Source organism: Candoia aspera, chromosome 7 (assembly GCF_035149785.1).
Source record: "Candoia aspera isolate rCanAsp1 chromosome 7, rCanAsp1.hap2, whole genome shotgun sequence".
NCBI classification, from domain to species: Eukaryota; Metazoa; Chordata; class Lepidosauria; order Squamata; family Boidae; genus Candoia; species Candoia aspera.
In genome coordinates this window covers 68,720,596-68,743,922 of record NC_086159.1, presented here as the reverse complement: position 1 = coordinate 68,743,922, position 23,327 = coordinate 68,720,596, and the positions used below count along the sequence as shown (strand labels likewise).

Below are 23,327 nucleotides of genomic sequence, written 5' to 3'. Positions count from 1 at the left end.
ATGACTTAGGGCTTTTAAAGAATACTGTACTTAATTGTTGCAATAAATGATTTGGTCCAAAAGTTGAAAAAGTACATAAGCCTCATCCTTCCAAAAATGCATGGTTAAATACACATCTGGGAATTTGTACAAATTGGGAAGGAGGTGGGTTTGTTTGGAAAGGTATTTTATTATACTTGGACTCTATCATGGGAATAAAGAATATTTGAACAAGGGTTATTTGTGAAATAGAACAGCACCTATACAAAAATACCTGGTGTACTCATTTAGAATCACTTTTCACTCAGCTTCTGTGACCAAAATGGAAAACTGAGATTCTCCAGATGATGTTTAAACCCTGGACTATAAACCTCATCTAATGGCCATAGTTTCCTATTCTGCAAAGATATATCCCTAACTACTTTAATGCAAACAGCCTCACTCAGATGCCCTCCAGAGGTGTTGGTTGCAGGCTTTTCTAGCAGGATTATGGGAGTTGCATTCCAACGTATCCAAAGTCTATCAGATTGGGAAAGCCTGCCTTAAAGAGCTGTGATAAAAATCAGCAATGCATTCAACTCTCTGCATTATATACTCAAAATCAGCTACACAAAAATAAACATTTGAAAACATTGTTTTCACCTCATGATTTTTTTTTTACAAAACCTTTAAAATTTAAAATTAATCTTAACACTCAAAATTCTAACTGCCATCATCCCTCACACTACTGCCACAGTGGCTGGGAATTGTAGTTCAGCAATATTTTGGAGAGCCACAGAATCCTCATGGCTCCACTGCTGTTTTACCTTACAAACTAAACCAGTGTTTCTCAACCTTGGCAACTTTAAGCTGTCTGGACTTCAACTCCCAGAATTCCCCAGCCAGCCATGCTGGCTAGGGAATTCTGGGAGTTGGGAGTCCAGACAGCTTAAAGTTGCCAAGGTTGAGAAACACTGAGCTAAACCATGAATTTTCTGTTTCTGTACATTAAAAAAAGGCAAACTTTAATACTACACAACCCTATACTTGCTTAAAGGTAAAGGTAAAGGTTTCCCTTGACGTAAAGTCCAGTCGTGTCCGACTCTAGGGGGCGGTGCTCATCTCCGTTTCTAAGCCTTAGAGCCGGCGTTGTCCATAGGACACTTCCGGGTCATGTGGCCAGCATGACTCACGGAATGCCATTACCTTCCCGCCAAAGCGGTACCTATTGATCTACTCACATTTGCATGTTTTCGAACTGCTAGGTGAGCAGGAGCTGGGATTAACAACGGGAGCTCACCCCGCCGCGCGGTTTTGAACCGCCGACCTTCTGATCAAGCAAATTCTAGTTTGTAGAATGGGCTTTTTTTAAATGATGTGCAAAGCTTTCCAAATTTGAAAAGTTTTGCTTTTGTACACCATTATGTTATTCCCTGATAATGCATATACAATATGGCTGCATCCTAGCAGAGCAATCCTGTATATATTTAAGGGCCATTGAATCTAATAGGGTTCATCCCCAGTTAAGAGGGGAGCGGGGAACTCTCTTTGAGAACTCTGGCAGGGCTAATGTATATTTGGGCAGCAGCAGTTCCTTTGATGTTTTTAATGTTACCACTTCAGGATCCTTTGTAATGTTATACAAAAATAGTTTTTATAAATAACTTATGTGATGAATCATCAAGAGGTGACCAAATAATTACTTATGAACCGATCACAGATAAAACAAACTAGCTTCTGAACGCAGCAGTTGGCATGCAGAGTGAATTTCAATTAAGTTTACATTTCTATTCAAGGTGCTGGTTATTATCTTCAAAGCCTTACATGGCACGGTTCCAGGTTATTTGTGGGACTGCCTTTCCCTGAGGGTATCTGCCCATCCCACTAGATTGGCTAGGGTAGGCATGCTCCAGGTCCCTTTCCTGAAATATTGCCTTCAAGTGGGATTTAGGAAACATGTCTTTTCTGTGGCTGCCCCTACCTTATGGAACACTCTCCCCCTAGCAATCCAGCAGCACTCCCCCAGCCTTGGAAGGCCATCAAGAGCTGGCTCTTCATCCAGGCACTGGGGCAGCGATGGGAGCCTGTGGATGGTTGTTGGGGCATCCTGGGAGGATGACTGAGGTGCCGGCTTTTCAGTTTTCTGGTTTTCTGGTGAGCTGCTCAGAGTTGTGCTCTAAGATGGGCGGCCATACAAAACTTTTAAATGAATGAATGAATGATAAGAAAAGTAATGGAGAAGCCAGATTGGTTGACAGTAATACAGCAATTAAGTGATGCACATTACTGACTAAATATAATTTTTAAAAAGCCCAGAACTCACTTGTTTGTTGTGCATTGGATTTGATGTACTTGAAGGGCTGGACTGGGACAAAGCTACACCACTGTTTTTTCCAATCTGCAAGTTATAAAAAAAAAAGACCATACTTTACTTCCAGTAGATTCTACATTTCATTGGAACATACTATTCTTGTCTTTTTAAAAAAAAAATTCTCAGAAACATTAAGGGACATTTTATTTCCAACATATCCTAGGATATGAAAAACGTCACAGAATGTTTCAATCCGGAAATGGACCATTCTGAGTTTTCTGGAATTTCTGGAAATTTCAAAAGGGACCATTCTGAGGTGAAAACGTGAACAATATTAAGAAGAGTTCTCCTGGAGCAGGCCATAGGCCCATTTAGCCCAATATTCAGTATCCTAGTCGCCAACTGGATGTCTTTGGGAAGTTCACAAGCCTGGTTTGGAGAGTGATTGCCCTTCCAGTCACTTTCCAAAACCAGTAGGCATTTGGACTGTACAATGTTTTGGATTTGAAGACAAAGATGTGCTTCAGAACATGTTGGGGCTCTCATAGAGCACCTGTCTACAACTCCACACAGCACCTGCATCCTTCGGTGGGACTGTGGGTTGCTCTTCACAGCTGCAGTGCAGTCTTGGGAAAAGACATGTTTGTTCTAAGGAGTGGCAGACCAATGTCTCCAAAGCACCTTTTTGTCCTGAACCCAAGGTGCTGCACGGCCCTATAAGGCACATTCTGTAATGGTACATTTTGCATGCTCCTAATGTGCAAATATCAATGAACTGTAGTAAGTGTCCATGGCATACAGATGAGTATATAGTTGGCATACTCAAGATCATTACTCCTTGAGGAGCCAACAGGACAAAGTTTGTTGGAGGAGCACATTGCACCTGACTGTTGAAAGTGCACTTCTAGAATGAACATTAGTGTAGTGGCATAACTGTGTATTTATTTATTTATGAACCAGACTGATAAGTCCACCCAACACAAAAGAAATGTGGGTGTACAAGATGTGGCATAAGTACCCCATTAGTTAGTTTTGCCCCAGGCAACTTAGAGAAAGCAAAACCCGATGACCGGCTCATAAAACCAAACCAAGGATTGACTCACCGGCCGAGAGATGGAGCTGTTTGGCGTATCTGGCACCGTAGAAATAAGATTGGCAGTGCTCTTTTTGTGAACACTATTCATACCAGGCATTTTAGTGATTTTACAGGCTTTGCTACTGGGACTAGAGTTCTTACGTTTTTTCCCTTCTGATTTGTCAAAACAAAGGGGCAAAGAAGACACTGCATTGTGCGCTGCTAGGGACTGGTCCCCCGAATGGTGAACCAGGGAAGGAACAGACAAACTGGAGGGGTCAATACTGTTCACGACAATGCTCATATGTTTCACCGAGTCCACCGAGCTACTTGATAGCGAAGTCCGTCCTGAGGGCTCTGATTTGGCACTGAGTGGGCTTGTTCCGTTGTTTGCATTGTGCACAGACATACTGTTATAGGAAGATGTTGCCTGGTAAGAATTCAGGGTGGAACTGGGATTCAAGACACAGTTCTTCCTGTGCGCCCCTGAAAACGAAGACGAGGAGGAAGTCTGCAAAGACAACGAGGAGGAAGAGGGCAGCTTTTTCTTTTTGTTACTAGAAGATTCGTCGCTGCGACACAACATATCTCTGACTTTGGAGGATTTGCTGGTTTTTGTTTTGGATGGCTTGTGAGACGGGGAAGGAATGACCGCCGGAACGGGTGACATAGCAGACGGTGTCTTAAATGCCGAGTCTAAGATACTCAAGCTGGCAGCCACGTGAGGGAAAGCGGTGGAGTGGGACGTTATGGAATTTGTATCCGACGTCGTCACAAACGTTGCATTTGACAACATGGCTGAAGTCATGATGTAGGAAGAAGGAATTCTTGAGCTGATGGGCGCAGAGGGGATATACGCTGAGCTGGGATTACTGAAAGGTTGCAGAACTGAGGCTGGGAAGGGGGTGCTGATATGTGCTGCTGGAGAGGGCATAGGACTATCAACTGCAGGAGGAATTTTCCTAAAACATGGAAGAAAAAGAAACACACTTTGGGACAGAGACATTTGCTTTCTACCCCACCCAACATCCTTAGCTAATGAAGCAGAGTTGTCCTACAAGGATTAAGAAATAGGAACACAAATTCAGAATTCCACAATTAATGTTTTATCCTCCAGTTCCAATCCTTCAGAAACTTTGGTTTTACTTCCAGATTGTTTAGCACAGAGCAGGCCACTGGTTCACGTGCAACTTTTAGCCTGTTCTGCCCTGCCTGAACATTTCGGCCTACCAAGTAAGATAAAGTAGGCTTCTAAATTCACTTTGAGAATCCCAATTAAGAACCCAGCAGAGTTGGCAGTATCCAAATTCTAAAGATGTGTTTCATCTGATCCTGCTGCATGAAGATGAATTATCACATTATTTATCCGAGTCCTAGTTTTTTCTATTTGCCCTGCCGACATGCACATATGCAGCTAGCACGGGCATGTACATGCCACCCCTTCAGTCTTCCATCTAACTGACGTGCAGGTTACTAAAGCTTATCATTCAATCTCCTTTATTATAAACACTTTTCAATATTTCAGTGTTATCACAGAACTCTATTATAATACACTCGAACAATCAGTATCCAATATAATAAGCATTCTAGTCTCCAGAACTTCTTTTATTAAAAATAATCAGAATCCTATAAGGGTTGGACAAAAAGTAATGATTCCCCCTCCATAACTTTAGTTTAAATATGGATAGTTTAATAAATGAAACAGGAAAATAATCCTTGAAATGAGCTCTTTTGTTACCTGTATTTACTTCTCCACATAATCATCACCATTCACTACACACTTCTGCCAATGATGGACAAGCTTCTTAAAGCTGTCATGAAAGAACTCCACTTTTGGTCTTGTCATTCCTTCAATTTTGGGAAAAGTTGGAAGTCCCATGGTGCCAAGTGTGGGCTGTATGAGGGTTGGGGTAAGACAGTGAAATCCAATTTTGCAGTTGCCTTTTGGGTGGCTCCTGAGATGTGAGGCCTAGTGTTGTGATGTTGCAACAAAATTTCCTTCTTGCACTTCCAAATTCTGCTTAATAATTGTTTCAAAGTTTTGAGTGTTGTCTTGTAGTGACCTGAGTTGATAGTGGTATCAGGTTCAAGGAATTTCATGTGAAAAATACCATCTGCATCCCAAAAAACTATAACCATGAGTTTTTCTGCTGAAGCCTGGGTTTGGCAGGCAAAGGTTTGTGATGATATTCATGGACTGATGCTTCATTTCTGGGTTGTAACGATGAGTCCATGTTTCATTGGCTATCACGATGCTTGAAGAAATTTCTCACCTTCATTCTTGTAGCATGACAACTGCTGGCAAATTTCAACTCTTGAACCTTTCACCTGTGCTGTCACCATGGGAGTAACCCATCTTGCACAAACTTGGAGTAACCCATCTTGCACAAACTTTCTGATATTGAAGAATATCAATAAGGTGACCCATGCCTCCCTATGAAATGCCAAGCATGACAGAAATTTCCCTTTGAGTGATCCACCTCTTAATCAGTTCATCAACCTTTTTCATATAAAACTTATTAATTGCTGTCACAGGTTCACCACTTCTCCATAGGTTCTCCACTTCAAATCAGTTCTTCCCAGTTCACCATCTTTACATTTTTTTGGCCCAGTGACACACAGTATTCATGTCAACACAGACATCACCATAAACAATCTGCATTCGGTAATGAATTTCCATTGGAGAGATTCCTTCAGCAATCAAAAATTCAATCATGGGGTGTTGCTTAAAGCACACTGACGAGTACTCACTGTAGGCTATTTCAGTAGAAGCTCAACCTTTTCTCACAGTAACTTCCCGCCAACTGAAGTCAAAGAACAGATGCTAAAGAACATGACAGAGCTTTAGCACATCAGTACTGCCATCCGCTGGTGACTTATAAAATTGGAGGCATTACTTTTCATTCAACCCTTGTAGTATTCAGAAATGAATTCAGAATCTAAGCAGAATTGGATAAGGATATCAACCAAACATCTAGAGGAAAGCAGTGGTATATCACTTCTACACTGCTGCAAAGAAAACTGCATCCACGTAATAACGAAGAGTCAGGTTTGATTATCATGTGTACCATCCATTTTTATATATTTAAGAGCAAACTTAAACTTGCATTTAGAAATTGGGAAAATAGGCTAGGCTTTAGATTTTTAGATTTTATCTGTTTTTTTACTTTTTTCTAATGTTTTTCTTCTTATTTTTTTTAACTATCTTATTGTTACATCTTATGTAACCCCCTAAGAATCTTTTCTGAGTGGAGTAGCGTATTTCTCCTAAGATGTAAGCAAATAAATAAATAAACTTCCCCAAAACGTAGCTAATACGTTACTACATTGTGGTTACTAAAATTATTCACCAGTGTTACTATTGTCCCTCCTTTAGCATTAGATTTACACATTATTTGTTTCCCTGATAGACGTGTCATTTTTTTTCACAGAACACTATTAAGTTAATATTTTTTGCCATGATAAGCAATATAGATATACTTACTTCCACATTTGTGAGTTCAAGTGTTTTTCTACCATAGAATTTAGTGCTAGCCGAAAATGATCCCATCTTCTATCAAATACATAGTATCCTCTTCCCATCAAGTGACTTCCAAATGAACAGAACTAGGAAAGAAAGAGAAGGGAACAAGACAGAACAGTATTTTAATTATCACATCAACTTGTCCTGGCTTTCTAAATGTTGATTAGACTACTGCCTTGCTAAGTGACATTACTGTAGGAAGGAAAAGCATGGTCTTCCCCCTTTAACTGGACTTCCATTTAGAAGTGACCTTATCTATCACATTTTTCTGTCTGAATTTCATTTTCCAAAATTTTTGATTCTTATAAAAATTAAGAATAATTATGCTCACTACAATAGTGTACTAATAGTAACTGCTCAACTAATACATGAAGGGAATCCAGAACTTTCATTTCAGTTATTTGCATCTACAAATGGTAATAGTATTATACTAAACTGTATGTTATGGGGATCTTATAACCTTTATTGTCGCTATTATAGTGCTTTCTTTCCTATGGCTAATAAAAAATTACCTATGTACACTACCAGTAATAATATAGATAAGGCGAAGAAGAATGGCTATCCTTTTCACAAAGGAAATTAGAATTCTGTTTGTATGTGAAGCATCTTTAAGTGATAGAAGGCCTAATGATTTAGACTGGAGTATCAAGACTTTCTCAATGTAATCTAGGAGGAAACAGTTTTTCAGATCTCAGTTTTGCCAGTTTAGAAACAAAAAGAATTTAATGACAAAGTACCTAAACAACACAGTCAGTTGTGAATGGCACAAACACAGCCACTGGACAAAAATTCCCCATAACAACGAAATGGCCACATGTTCATGTGTTCATGGTCATGGTCATTTTTGCATTTATTGCTGGAAACACAAGTATTTAAATACATGGCTGTTTATAGTCAATTACTGTACATTACAAATAATAGTGGCATGCATTTGTTTTGCCTCTTAACCTTAAGCCTGATTTGCCCCAAGAAAAAGGATGATCCCTCTAGTTGAGCAGAGATCTGAACCTAGTATCTTTGCTACTTAAATTCAAGTCCATGGTCCTTGGCATATTTCTTCAGTGCCAAACTCAGTTATTTCCAAGTAGACTTGTATAGAATTATAGAACTGCAACACTCTACTCTTTAAACTGAATCTTCTACTGGAAGGTAGATTTAATCTCAGAGACCCCCTGCCGGGGATATTGATGTGCTGGATCAAATATACTAATTCTACAAAAATGAAATGTTTGTAGATATACAGTACTTTTAAAAAATAAATATAAAATATACTGTTCAAAGGGAAGGCCCTCTAAGCTTGCAGAATTGTGCAAGTACTTTAACTAATTTGCTTGTGGATTTTGGGGGACTCGGGTAATCCAAGAGAATATAAACAAAAGAGAAATAGCTTCTAATTTGGCAGCAGATGGTCGTAATAAAACTCTAAACTGATGGGGTGGGAGGAAAAAAGCAGGGACAACCAGGCTGGCTTGCAGCAGGTTGACTGCAGAGCAGATGGTTAATAATAATATAACACTATTAAATTAAATGTGGAAAGGAGTTCAGAAGACAATGATACCAACAATGCTTATGAAATCTAGAGGATTCCAAGGCATTATGGATAAAATAAAGCATTTATTTCATGTTTTTTTATTTACATGTGATCTCTGTCTTCCTGAAACATACAAGTCTACTAGGGTAACAACCAAAATGGCAACAGGGCTTGTGGCCAAAACACTGCTAGCTATTGTGTTCTGATTCAAGACTAAGAAAATGAGTCATGCCAACTCTCATTCCTGTTTCTTAATTGCTCACCTGGCAGAGCTGTGGTGTTAAGACCAGGAAGCTCTGTGCTTCGTAAAGTGTTAAATGAATTCCAAGACAGCCTGTCTACTATGTGAGCAATTAAGCAAACTGAAGTAAACTTTGTGTTGTCCACACACAACAGTATATAGATAATGCACATCCTTTTGGCAACAAGGTTATTTCATAAAAGGTAGACAATAGGGCTGTGAAAAATTTGAATAGAGTACTTTGCAAAGGATCTTGGTACAAATAATACACTCCCTTGCTGATACACCTAAGCAGTCTTTTTCAAACTCGGCAACTTTAAGAGACTTCAACTCCCCATGGGCTGGCTGGGGAATTCTGGGAGTTGAAGTCCACCCATCTTAAAGTTGCTAAGTTTGAAAAACACTGCACTAAAGCATCTGTGTCCTCCAGAAGACTTGGCACTGCTGCTTCAAAGATCTTCCCAAATCGTCTGCACATGCCTATCATACATGCACAACACACCTGCTGGGAATACCAGCAAAGCCAAGAGCTGTACTGTACTTGCACATCTTCCCAGACAGCCAGAGGCTGCCTTTGAAGCAGCCACATCAAGGCTTCCAAACCATGGAGCTCCTTGAATGCTTTGAGGAGGGGTGCTCCTTTGGGCCAACGCAGTTTATAAAGGGCCTCTTTGGAATGCTTGACATAGCCCTAATATCCAGCCTGCCTTAAATGCCACCAACAAATAGGATGACAAGAAGAAAGAAATATACCCCAAGAGGCCGAGGATGGTGCCCGGAATAGGAGCAGTCTAATTTTTCTGCTTCTTCTGATCCTTCTACTTCTCCTTCATCGCTGGATAATCTGCAGGGTAACTCTCCTCCCATGGCTGGTAGAGGCAATTCTTGTACGTACCCGGTATGATTTGAAGAAGTGCTGCTGTTTATGCTATTTGTAGAGGAGGATCTAGGAGAGGTTAAAACATTACGTCCGTGAAATGGGTGGCTGTATAAATTTGACAGTTAAATAAACACATCATAGGGTCACATCAGTTCAGCACAGAAGTTCTACAGGCGGTTTCCCAGAAAAAAAAAAGAATACTGACAGCGTTAGCTTAAGATGTGACTTGTCTGTCTTTTAAGGGAATATATTCCCCACTGAGCATGCCGAGAATGAAAACCTTTTGCAAATAGGTACACCCTTACCTAGCAATAAGTTCCTTGGTATTCAATAGGATTGATCTCTGAAAAAATATCCAGAGAATTCAACTGTATGTACATAGGTTTAAGTCAGAAAGACTTGAGTTAAAGACTTCCTATAAAAACTGAAACATATAGTGAAACTTAGCTATATTCTGTGATTCCATAATCACTGTAAATCACATTGCAGTTGATGGAATTCTAACCAGAAGCTCAGAAGTTTGGAAATCTACAGTTGGGAACTAAACCGTTGAGTTCTGATTTCACATAATTTTGCGTAATTCTTTTTCAGAAGGTGTTGGTTTCTGTTAGACCTTTTAGGAGCCACAGTAGGAAATCTAGTCATAAAAGAGTATATTTCAACACGCATTTATCCTGTTCCTATTCCAGGTTGAGACATTCTAACGTTCACATTCTTATGAACCATATAAAGTAGGCATAAGCTAATGAGAGCCACTTCAATAATTAATTCATTTCACAGAATTTAAGCTCTCAATAACAGTTCCTGAATTTTTGCAACACCTTCTGTACAAAATAGCAGAATTGAGAAATCTAGAAATCTTCCACTTTCTCAGCAAATACATGCTGCATAATTTGTTTCAAAGGTCTTCAAGATAATTTTTCACTCATTTCTCAGCTGCATTATTTTATACCCCTATTAAGTAGCAGTTAGAAAAATATTTATGTATTTATTTGCTAATCAAATGTATATAGCCACCCATCTCAAAAGAAGTGATTCTGGGTGGCATACAACAATCAATTAAAATACTTCTTAATAGGGGCATAAAACAATGCAGCTCAAAAATAAAGAGATGGAAAAGAATTGAGCAGCCCAGCAAAACATAATACAAAGGACTTATGGCTGAAGGCCAGATGGTGCTCACCTAGGAAATACTGAGTTAGGCTGTCTAGATTTTGCAGGTGATGGCCCTTTAGGTTCTTGCCCAGAGTTCATGGATGTTCCTGCCAGAACATCTGGCCCCGATATGGGTTGGCTCAGATGCACCTCCCTTATAGATTGTGGGTGTTCCTTGTCTTTTGTCACTTCTTTATCCCGGGATCGAGCTTTGTGTTCAGCTAGAAGGATGTCAAACTGCTTTTTGCGGCCCAGAACTGCTCGCCGATGGTTAAGGGAATGAGTCTAAAAAAATAAATTGGTTAAAATAATTGTGGTGAGAAATTAAAAGTAGCAATTCTATATTTACATTAAGTATTAAACTGGAAGATAAACTGGGTGAAGTATTTAATACATCAGTTCATGTCTTCTGTGGAATCTGAACTGTAGGGAAATACTACTTTGCTGCTAAGAAAATAGTATGAGATACACAACGTGGGATCTGCAAGATGTTTAGGTTGTTAGTTTTCATCAGGTAGTCCTTGACTTATGACCATTAGTTTAGTGACCATTCAAAGTTATGACGGTGCTGAAAAAAGTGACTTAGGACTGGTCCTCACACTTACGACTGTCGCAGCATCCCTGAGGTCACGTGATCAAATATCAGCCGCTTGGCAAACAGCATGTATTTATGACAGTTGCAGCATCCCAGGGTCACATGATCACCACTTGCGACCTTCCCAGCCGGCTTTCAGGCAAAGTCAATGGGGGAAGCTGGATTTGCTTAATGACCATGTGATACACTTAATGACAGCAACAGAAAAGGTTGTAAAATTGGGCACGACTCACTTAACAACCACCTCACTTAGCAATGAAAGTTCTGGTCCCAATTTTGGTTGTAAGTCAAGAACTACCTGTAACCAAAGGCAGCATGGCCAAGAATTACAGGACTGTAGTTCAAACATCTAGAGGATAACAGGTTATTTGATGGGAAAGCTGGAAGAGAATCAGTTGAAAGTTTATCTCAAAAAAGGCAATGCAGCCCAGGTGCTGAGCAATCTGGGAAAAAGCACTTCAAAAAGACCCCACTTTGATTAATTACAATTAATGCTGGGAAATTCTTCTTAACAGCTTACAAGACTCTGTATTTATCCCAGACTAGCATTAAAAAGAACTTCTTGAAATCCATGTCACTCTTGCTTCCTTGGTCTTGGTCATCTACATGGGGCTTGATGTTTATTATACATATTAGGATAACCAAAGGATGCTCATTATGCTAATTTTATAATTTAAATGGATAAACAAATGGAGCATTACTAGTGTATGGGTAACTAGGCACTAGTTTCAGTATATAGATACTTAATACTGGTATGTTGACAATTTTGGTTACTGTCATATGAAGATAATTTTTTTTTTTTAGGAAGCTTCCATCTTCACTAGAAGTAGTACAATGTTGAAGAGGTTGCAGTGTTAATGAATTACAAGTCACAGCTGGAAGTAGCCCTCTTTTTAACTGCAACAGAAATACTTCATAGCTGTTAATTTGCAAGGTTGGTGTAGAGGTTAAAGGCACTGGGCTAGAAACCAGAAGACTCTGAGTTCTAGTCCTGCCTTAGGCACAAAGCCAGCTGGTTGGCTTTGGGCCAGGCACACTCTCTCAGCCCTAGGAAGGAGGCAATGGCAAGCCACTTCAGAAAAACCTTGCCAAGAAACTGCAGGGACTTGTCCAGGCAGTTACCAGGAGTCCACAGTGACTTGGAGGCCCCCCTCCTCCAAGTTGCCAAGGTTGAGAAACACTGCTCTAGATGGAAGTAGTTACAGCAAACTGAACATAATAGGTAACCTTGGATCAAGGTGTGATGCTGATAGGGTTACAGAGTTTTTCAGTACTACACATGTTTTTAATAGATGTTTCTTCCCTCCAGAATCAAAGAACACTGAAATATATTCAGCATAACCCACCTACGGACAACCTGTAGCTTTGATTTCCTTTATTTGCAGAGAGTCTCAGACCCTCAATATCTGCTAATCAACCTACTCTTGTGGCAGAAAACTGATTGCCCTTTCCTCCACTGCTAATGGCAACAGAGCAGCAGCAGTGTGCAGAATTGTAGGAAGGAAGGGCAATAAAACTCTCACCCCACTTCTGTAACTGTCCTGATGACCCTCGCTGTATAGTTTACTTGGTTTTTTTTAAGGGCTGATCAGGCTTTCTACATCCTTCTCATCCCAATAAAGTGTGCAAATTATTACTGTTTGAAATTATTACTGCTGCTTTGAAAAGGATGGAGGGCTTTACAGGGTAAGATTAAGTGAAATGCCAGCAGCTAATAAATACATGCTACATAATTTGTGCATTTGCCAGCCAGAACTAGGCACCATGGTCTGTCTGATTTTTGTTAAGAGCTTAACAATATTTAAATCATCTGGCTGTGTCTTTGGAGCACTCTCCACTAGATGTAACTTGGTTCAAAAACTGCTGCTCCTCTGAGTTAACCAATATTATAATTAAATAATTTGTGAATAATTTATGTATTTCCACTGTAAGAAACCTTGTAATTAAGGGCATACCATTTCTCATGCAGCCGCAAATTTAAAGTCAGAGTTTCGTTGTAACTGTGAGACGTTAAGACTTTTCTTTTCATGCTCATCTGATTACCTCTTTGGATACTAGAAACCTTTGGTTACTATTGGTGATCTAAGACAGTGTTTCTCAACCATGGCAACTTTAAGATGTGTGGACTTCAACTCCCAGAATTCCCCAGCCAGCTCCCAGAATTCTGGGAGTTGAAACCCACACATCTTAATGTGGCCAAGGTTGAAAAGCAGTGACCTAAAACTATCCCAACAGAAGAATAACTATAGCCTTCAACAGGCACATCTGAAACAACTAACTATGTCAAAGTATTACTATATTTGAACTGTGAAGAAAGTTACCTTGCAAGTGAGTGATCTCGTGCAGGGTTTCTTTGTTTCAGGATCCAATACTCCACAATGTTTATTTGGGTCAAACTCTCTTTCTGTTTAAAATACATAAATAGGTTCTTAAAAAAAAGCAACAACATAAATTACATGAATGAAACTGAAGACACTACAAGATTGCACATCAAAATAGATATGTAAAAATAGTGCTTTTTCTTTAACTGTTCTCATTTCCTTCTGCTTTTAGCCTATTTTCATTGAGATACCATATACAGACATATGCACAGTAGACATATGTTCTACAAGAAATGATTAGATAATCCAATTATTAATAAGTAGAGTTTCGCTGTTCTGAACTAACAAAAGGCTTGAAAGCACTACCCTTAAACTACACTGTGAGAATGGCCATCCACCGGAATCACCTACTCTGTGAGTTAAGGATACCAAAAAGAGCAACCCAAATAGGTCTGTCCTCTGTACCATGTGTGTGTAATATACAAGACCTCTAGGTGGCAGCACTTAGCTGACCTTGCCTGACTGCAAAAATTAGACAGGAGGCCATCAGGAAATTGTGGAGGTCAGATGGGATGGGCAAAAGGTAAGAGCAAACCATTTCCATATTGCTGACAAGAAAACAAAGGTCCGTGTATGTATGCATGCATGCATATTAAGTCAATTTTGACTTGAAGGATCTGCAGCTTGTGCCAAACTCAACATGAAATGTAATGGATTTTTTTTTGTAGGTGGGTGGATATGAGGAAAATATCTATGGAAGTTATATATCAAAAGCAATCAAAGGCTGGATTCTGAAGTACGGAATAAAATAGATTGATGGAGCAGAAGAGCACTTCTATGTCTGTGCTCTACTAAAAAAGGTAGGGGACAACCCTTGTACATAGGATCAATAAAGACAACACCTCATTAGGTTGGCTTAGACCTACCCAGAGGTGTCTGTGGCGTGTGTGTATATGTGTATGTCAAGATGGTCGCCACAACCAAGCAATCAAAGCCGCAACACATAAAAAGGGGCAGGCTTCAACCACATGGCTGTGGCTGCCATCTTGACTTTTTTGACACTTCCCTGGACACCCCTGGACCCGCATATTGTAACACCTACAGTCTGTGATCTAGGAAACCACTGTTTTTCCATTGAATCGAGAGGAATTGCTACATAGCAAGGAAACTTTAGAGCAGGTATAGGCAACTGGTGGCCCTCCAGATGTTTATCTTCAATTCCCCATCCTTGACCCTCAGCTATGCTGCCTATGGATGTTCGGAACTGTAGTTCAACAACATCTGGGGTGTCAGAGTGTCCTACTGCTGTCCTGGAATTTAAGGATTAGACAAAGCCCTGTTTATACAAAGCTTCATTACATATGAAAAATTGAGTTTGACTAATGTCAAACACCAATTCCTGTTCTTCATAGTTACAAACAAAATTGGCTCTCTCCAGTTATGCTATTAAAAAAACACAGCAAAACAGGGCACTCTCTCACAATGCAAATGTCTGAGAATTCTGAATATCTGATGAAGACAGGAAGGGGTTAATTAATGGCATCAGAAATTTGTTCCAACAATAAAAATTGTCACAATTTTAACTCCTGCAAAGCAGGGATATGATAGGAACTTTCAGAATGGATTCAGATGGCCATTTTCTGACAGTTTCTTTCCACTCGTCAGCTTTTCAGATTGCACACTGAAGTCTAAAATTAATTCATTTCCTGTGAATGGCTGAAAATTCTCCATTCTTGTAATCATTACAAAGATTTCCTTTCTAGGTGCTTCAGTTTTTAGCTGAACTCCTCCTCCTCCTCCTCCTCCGATATATATTTTTTTCCAGTCGGGAAAGTAAAAACCGTATAAACCACACTTTGCCATCTGGATACAACTGCTTAATAGAACTTAGGGAGGGAGGTGGAACACATTAAGAATGGAGGGAACATGCAAATTCAAGGCTTGCTCATGTCATGCCCAGCCATGGTTTGGCATGACATGTAAATCAGATCATTGCGAGAGATGAACACCTGTTCCTCCTTTTCTTTCTCACATCCTTTTACAATATTGATCTTCCCTTAATCTTCTCTAAGTAGACATACCCAGCTCCTTCAGCCTCTCCTTATATGACTTGCCTGCTGGACCTTCTGTCACCCTCCTCACAGAATCCACTGAATCTTTTCCTCTTTGCTGACAACGTTCTTGCATTCTGGCACCTAGTACAGAACACCATACTCCAATTGAGGACCAGCCAATGCTGAGAAAGAGGATACTGTTTAGTTACCCTATATAGGATACAGCTATTCTCTCAGTACAGGATATCACACTGCCGTTGTTGTGGATTGTCGCATCACAGCCTTTAAAGATCAACCATGATTGCCTCTTGGTTGTACCATCCAAAGCAGAGGATGTTGAAATGTTGAAAAAAAAATAAACCATGGTATATGGGGAGGTATCCTGCAGTTGTAGATCTTCATCAATTATTATCAAAATTGAGCCTGTCCTCTGGTTGCAGTTAGCACATACTGTAGTTTTGAGTTCTTCAGCTAGTGGAAAACTGTTCACAGCTGAGGTATGGATGGAGAGAAGTTGGGTTCCACTAGGAAAATGCCCTATTATTATTATTATTATTGCTGCCATCTTGAAATTGGTTAATTAAAGCTACAGTGCAATCAGCCTTCCCAAGCCTGTTGTCTCCAGATGTGCTGACTACAAGCTCTAGCATGACTTCTTGTAATTGGGAGTCATTAGGTTGAGGAAGCTTGCTATAGTCATTCACTCTTATGCAATGGATGCAGAAAGTAACTGTTGTAACTTCCTTCATAACACGTCTTCTACCATTGCCAATAAAAAAAACCTGACATGTTTTCCTTATCAAGCCAAATTACAGTTTAGTATTTGCTCAAAGTTCAAGTGACAAATTAATAGTACTCAAATACAGCCTTTCAGAACTGTTTCACTGAACGGCTCTAATCACATCACTACTTAAGAAAATCAACAAACTTGTCAGTTATTTCACTGAATTATCACAATGCTGAATGTTAGCCATCTATGGCACATACGGATTTCTGAACAAAACTGCAAATATTTACTAATGAGAAATATTATTAATGTTTTTGTATCTTCTATCATCAGGTGTAGCATTAGAGTTCCAAATGTATGAAGCGGTAATACAGTAGTTGACTGAATACAACTTAATTTGGAAATCAGTGTCATTGGAAAATGACCCCATTGCATTACAAAAAGGTTTCCTGCTTAGATTTCACTCTTGCTTTCAAAAGATTAGTATTTTCACCACAAATCCAGCTATGGCACCTTTAATTCACTCCCTTAGCAAGAAAAACTAAGGTAAAATACATTGTTTTATGCTGTTTATAATGCCTCTATTAAATCCCTCTGACTTGTTTTTGCCTTTTTCTCTAAATGACCTTATCACTGAAATACTTTTCATCACTCCCATTCCTACTGACCTAACTTGTTTTATTTTAAAAAACAGCTTTTTGATCTTAACCCTTGTTTTATACTCTTTTCCCTTTCTTCTTTCTTTCTTTCTTTGCTTCTCTAGCTTTTCACTGTACTTCAGTTTTATTGACACCCTCTGTGCAAAGGCTGGGACTGAAGGCCGCAAGATTAAAAATGTTGAAAAACAAATAAAACAATAAATAAAAATAAAGAGAGATTCTTTGTTACCACAATACGATGGAATCAATATGACTTTCCAAGTAACCTTCATTCAGTGGTTTCATTAGAAGGCTTACTAATTTTGGGCCATCAAATGAGATTTTCAGGATTCTTTCCCCTCTCCCTTCACTTTTAAACATGCAGTAATAATTTAATGGTTAGTAATTCGTAGAGTGTATGATTGCCAGCTAAAATGCAGCAAGCAAAGTGATGTCATTACAACAGCATATTGAAGACAAAACCCAAACAAACTTTGGTTATAATACAGGCAGGCATGAAGGTTCACATGAAGGCAATGCTGACTGATGAAACATATAATGGGCACCTACCTTATCCAGATGTGGCATTTCTCATTTGAGAAGAACTGACTGCTCTATAGTCATGAGGGCCAGTGAGCACTGGGTTAGACCCAAGGATTCCCTGCTTCTAATGGAAGAAAATAACCTTTGGATCTAATCCATTATGTATAGTCCAGGTAAACTGGAGGGCAGTCAGAAGATCCATTTATATGATCAAAAAGTTGTTAACATCCTCTTGGTTTTACAGAATGGTAATTTGTATCTCGTCTTCACTAAATTAGTAGCACACAAATGAGAAGTCTAAGGCAAGCTGACCTCTCATTTTATTCATATTTTAAGCAAAAGCTGGACATGAGCAGGTGGGGAGAACAACCAGTTTCTTAACAGCTATGGCACATGATAAATTGCTTGCTGCTCAGCAACCAGCATCACTAATGAAGAACGATGGGAATCTCATTAAGTCATGCTACAGTGCTACTTACCTGAAACTCTCTTGTAAGACTTGTTACTGTTTTTAGTGCCATTTTGGTGCTTCTTGTCTACTGATGGAACTATAACTCCTTTGCCATTCAAAATCTTTTCTGGTGATGGTGGCACTGATTTAGATGTCAAAGCAGATTTATTTGGAGCAGGTATGGTAGATGAAGAGGCTGAGGAAGTGGTGATGGTGGTAGTGGCTGTAGAGTTCATTTTAACATTGGCACCATCTGCCTTCACTAGATTAGGAATTTTCTCTAGACTGACTACAGGAACAGGAACACTGAAACACCAAAGAAAAAGTCTTCAAGATGTATTTTCTGCACCATGCTTCTGCTCTACTAATACAGTATCTTGCCTTTCTTCTATGTGTAATGTCCTATTACAATTGACACTAACGCTGGAATGAATAAAAAACCGGCACATTTAATAACACTGTGCATTTTCATTTTAATAAGTAAGTTTCAGAAATGGCCAGTTCTGCAGACAATTTAGGAAGTTGTAATGATCAAATAGAAAATGACACACCTTTGTTTTGAAAGGGGATGGTGGTGTTATATCTACTCTGTAAATACAGTGAAACCTCATTTAACAGACTAGTTGAGTGTGGGTGCACCCGTTACGAAGGAAAGTCCATTGAATCTAAGAGTACAGTATCATGGATTTTTACATTAGTAACATCACAATTATGTAAATTTCGGTAGAAATATAATTTGCTGCATGTAAACTCTATTGCACTGAAATCCAGTAAAATGAGATTTCACTATATTGTAAACATAATGTGTTTTTTCCTACAAATAGCTAGCTCTACTGGTCTGCATGCTAGACTCAATGATTGAGAACTACAGTAGTAAAAAGAATATAATATTATCAAAATCACCCAAATTAAAGACCTTTGCAGAAAGAAAATTGGAATATTAGGAAAGAGATGACAAAAACACTTAGCAAAATCTCAAAATCTGTTGACTATACAGCATCCTTCTCTACTTTTTTTAAAAAAAGATAAACTTTAATTTCATAACATAGTTTACAGCATTAATTACCTTTGTTAAAAGCAACACTTGCCTAAATGAATGAATGTCTAAGACTAAAAACAGATAAAAGTATTTCCTCTCTGAGAGCTTTTCTAACGTAATACAGGCCCTCTCATGCACTTTTAACATTTTTCAGGCATAGTTATTTGTGTGCATACACATGTAAATTTCCATTCCATCCAAAGACACAGAATTTCACATAAAGGTAGGAGCTTTGCAGGCAGAGCCATCACACCATAGAGGACAATCAAGAGCAATGATGTGATATAATCAGATACAGGGTTAGTTAAGTGAAACATTTCTAGGTATTAAAATGGCAGACAGATTGGAAAATGGGTGGAAAATGACGTGAAAACTCAGGACATTATGTGAATGTGTGAGCGAAGGGAACTTAGTCAGACTTTCAGTGGTCAACGCGCATGATAAGATATTTCCTAGAACAGCATTTTGTCCCTGTAGCACACTGTAAAAAGCAGGCAAAATGAAGAAGAAAGAGCATTCTGCTTGGGTGTGACATTCATTTTTGGGGGGAGTCTGAAGGATACACATTTGCATTTCCTTTTTCAAATTGATTTGGTTCTACCATACTCAAGTTGTTTTGTTCTATTTATTTCTATTAATTATTCCTGGTTCTCTAAAGCCAGGAATATTCACATCCAAAGTCATCTCTAAGGGTATATCATATGAACAAGCTAATGGGATTGGTTCAGAAGAAAAAGGGAAACAGAACTTGTCTTTTGCCCAAGCTCACACAAGCCTTTCTCTGGATTCCTTATCTTGAGAATTGAGCAGTTAGCTACGAAGAGATAGGGCTACTAGGGACAATGATGGTACTCAGCTGTGAAGAATCAAATATCAGTTGGGTGATAATATCTGAGTCAGATTAAAACTGTTCTGATCTAAATTAAAATTTAACCGAATATCTGTAATTGTAATTGCTAAAGTTTGATATTTTAGGTATCTTGATGTTGGTTTATTTGGTTTTACTTTTGTTAAAACAGGCTTTACTTTCTCAATGCCCAAGGAAAGAATTAACTGTCCAGAAATATTTGCAAATAAAAATTTGGATAGTTGTCTTGTAAAATTCTGTTTAATTACTGGCTGCTTACTTTAAGATTGTTAGTGTAAAAAGATACCAGCATTTTTAAAGGCATAAAGATCAGTTCTGTTATAAATTAAAATGATAGATATCATCCCACAATTTTATCAATTTTTATCTTTTTGATTTCCTGTTACCAATATTTCAACTACCTGCAGGCATGTGACTTAGACTTATTTCTAATAAGAGATAGATACGCAATCATAGAAAAAATATTACCGAGTCCCCAAATCTTTCTTGGCTTTTTTCCTATGCTTTTTAAATATTGTGACACAACTATAACACACTTAGGTAAAGGTAAAGGTTTCCCTTGACATTAAGTCCAGTCGTGTCCGACTCTAGGGGGCGGTGCTCATCTCCGTTTCAAAGCCGAAGAGCCGGCGTTTGTCCGTAGACACTTCCGTGGTCATGTGGCCAGCATGACTACACGGAATGCCGTTACCTGCCCGCCGAAGCGGTACCTATTTATCTACTCACATCTGCATGTTTTCGAGCTGCTAGGTTGGGAGGAGCTGGGACTAGCAACGGGAGCTCATCCCGTCACATGGATTTGAATTGCCGACCTTCCGATTGGTAAGCTCAGCAGCTCAGCGGTTTAACAAAATCTCATAACACAGCTATAACACATTTAAAAATTTTCCATGATAGAAATAAGCTATCTAATGCCATATCTGTCTGTCTGTCTAGTTTTGGAGTTTAACTATTCCACATATTCACAACATTCAAATCTGTGCAACTTTTAAAGGAGTCCTCAGCAGAAGCGCTTTCATTTTTGTTCTCCATTAGGAGTTTGATTCTACAAAGCAGTCATCAAACCAGTTAAATTGCTTCCAATTATGCGTTTACCACTAAAGCAGAGCCAAAGCCACTTCACACAAATCTGTTTCTATCAGGTACGTATCATTATTATTGCTGGGCTAAAAGCATCATTTTAAAGAACTGCACACACACGTATATATTATATATGAAGCTGGATTATGAAACATCTCCCTTCTCTTAAAGGAACTAAAACTGAGCCAAAACCTCTAGTTAACTTTCTCATCATCAAGAACTCCATTTGAATATTTACTGCACAGCTTTGAAACTAACCCTAAGAAAAAATTTAACCGTGAATTTATCACATTATTTGTAGTTTGCACTTAATCAAGACTGAAAGATAGCATATATATTCTACTCTTCCAGCCATCCTGCAAAGGAAGATAAGCTCAGAGAGAGGAGAGACTAACCGGGCGGTGCAAAACTTGTAGGATTTGAGTTTAAAATAGCTGTTCCAACCTGACTGGATGTGTTCCAGCCATCCTGCAAGAGTTCCAAGCTGAAACAGCCCTGTTGTCTTTTTTATCTCATATCACTTCTGGAATGGCCTGAACAGTGTTGAAATACTACAGTAAGATTGGGATAACTCACTTTAAGCTCAACAAAGCCGTTTCATTCTTGTATGTTCCAATTTCAAAATTTTGCATGCCCATAAAACTGATCCACCATCCCCCAGGAGTTTCATGGTTGAGCTGAAATTGAACAGAGCCTCTCTGTTCCATGTCTCACACTCAATATCCATTATGGCATCAGAACTCCTCTGCTCTGGCTTCATTTGTTTGTTCTTCCACAACATTTCAAGCAAAAACAAAAAGTTAGAAATGGTGGAACAAAACAACATGTTTTAATTTTATTCATCACTAAAACAGACTTCATAGGCAACAGTCGGTGCAGAAAAAGACCATGCTATTCTCTACTGGCATATAAGAGTCTGGACAGCTGACTAACCCAGCAGCAGCTATATGTCTTTCTTTGCTTATTCTCAGAGTAAGAACAATAAATCTTTTGGTGATCCAGGGCCACACTTAACATTTTTGCTGTGGCTAAGAGCTGCAAAATGGGTAGGGCTACATCACCCATGTGAACAGGGCTGCATTTTTCAGCTTGGAATTTATGGGATTACATTACAATTTTAAAGGCTGCCCAGCTAAAAATGGCCAAAAAACTGTATTCTCCATTTTCATTTCCTGTCCTGGGGCCACAGACTGCCCACTCTGTATTAGGGAAGAATCAGATAACTAGGGAGTTTTGGTGCCTATTCCTGCAGTCTAAAGGAGCATATCATAGAACGGGAAAAAGCGCAATAAAGAATAATCAAAATGGCCACAGCTTAACCATGCTCCTTGCTTACAAGCACCATTGACAAGACATGATTATCTACCTACGCAGATTTTGTGGTAGCTATTTACTGGCGGTGTAAATAGTTCGCTTCCAATCACCCCAGAATCAGCCATTTTCCCCTCCCAATTATGGGATTTAGATTGATTTTTCAATGAATTTTTCATCCTAAATGACAGGCAATCTCTACTTTATGTGACAAGTCTTCTGGGCAATTCCCTACCCCAGCGTTTCTCAACCTTGGCAAGTTTAAGATGTGTGGACTTCAACTCCCAGAATTCCCCAGCCAGGAATTCTGGGAGTTGCAGCGCACACATCTTAAACTTGCCAAGGTTGAGAAATAGTGCCCTACAATACAAAATACTTCTGGTAAGGTAAGAACCACTCATTTCAAACCCAAACTGGAGTATTTTGAGCTCAAAATGTTTTGTATTCAAAACATTTTGCATACTAGTACAACAATTGAAAATTAAAGCCATGCTTATTATATTTGTTTCTTTTTTAGGCATTTTGTTTGGGATTGATATTTTGTGAGACATAACATTAAAGTTTGAAGCAGCTGAAAAAAAGAACATGGAAAGAGTTCATTAGGGGTTTCTTTGCCTTGAACGAGTCTTACAGCATAAACTTAATTATGCTCATTCAGCTGAGATGGTGCAAAATATCTGGATTCTGACATGGAAAATTATAGTATAATTTCCTATTATGATACTAATAACTCCTAACCATTGACCAACCATCTACCAGCTCAAGCTACTTAACTGTTAGCTGAACCTGCCACCAGATATGCAGTTTTCATTCATTTTTCAAAGACACATCAATCTGAAGTGACTTACTGAAACAGTATTTTGTATCCCTGCCATGTTAGCTGCAATAAATGGGTGATTTGGGTGTGGTGGTATAACACTGCACAGAAAGCATGTATGAGCATGCCCTTGCAAACACAGCACAGGAGTCCTCAGAGTATAATTGGAAGTTCCTCCATTGATGTTATAAATAAATTCCCCAGTAGTA

General features: G+C 38.9%; 1 protein-coding gene across 3 annotated transcripts in view; it reads right to left on the bottom strand.

The window, feature by feature from the left end:
- The window catches only part of ATXN7L1 (ataxin 7 like 1), an 85,716-nt gene that overhangs the window by 3,103 nt on the left and 59,286 nt on the right, over positions 1-23,327 (bottom strand). For 2 of the 3 annotated variants that reach the window (XM_063308032.1, XM_063308033.1), the window contains 7 exons: positions 18,032-18,309; positions 13,591-13,673; positions 10,703-10,959; positions 9,393-9,585; positions 6,829-6,950; positions 3,373-4,306; positions 2,282-2,356 (listed from right to left, as the gene is read on the bottom strand). In XM_063308032.1, coding sequence (XP_063164102.1) covers positions 2,282-2,356; positions 3,373-4,306; positions 6,829-6,950; positions 9,393-9,585; positions 10,703-10,959; positions 13,591-13,673; positions 18,032-18,309 — 1,942 coding nt within the window. The remainder of the gene's footprint in view (positions 1-2,281; positions 2,357-3,372; positions 4,307-6,828; positions 6,951-9,392; positions 9,586-10,702; positions 10,960-13,590; positions 13,674-18,031; positions 18,310-23,327) is intronic. The other variant, XM_063308031.1, reaches the window with a different exon arrangement.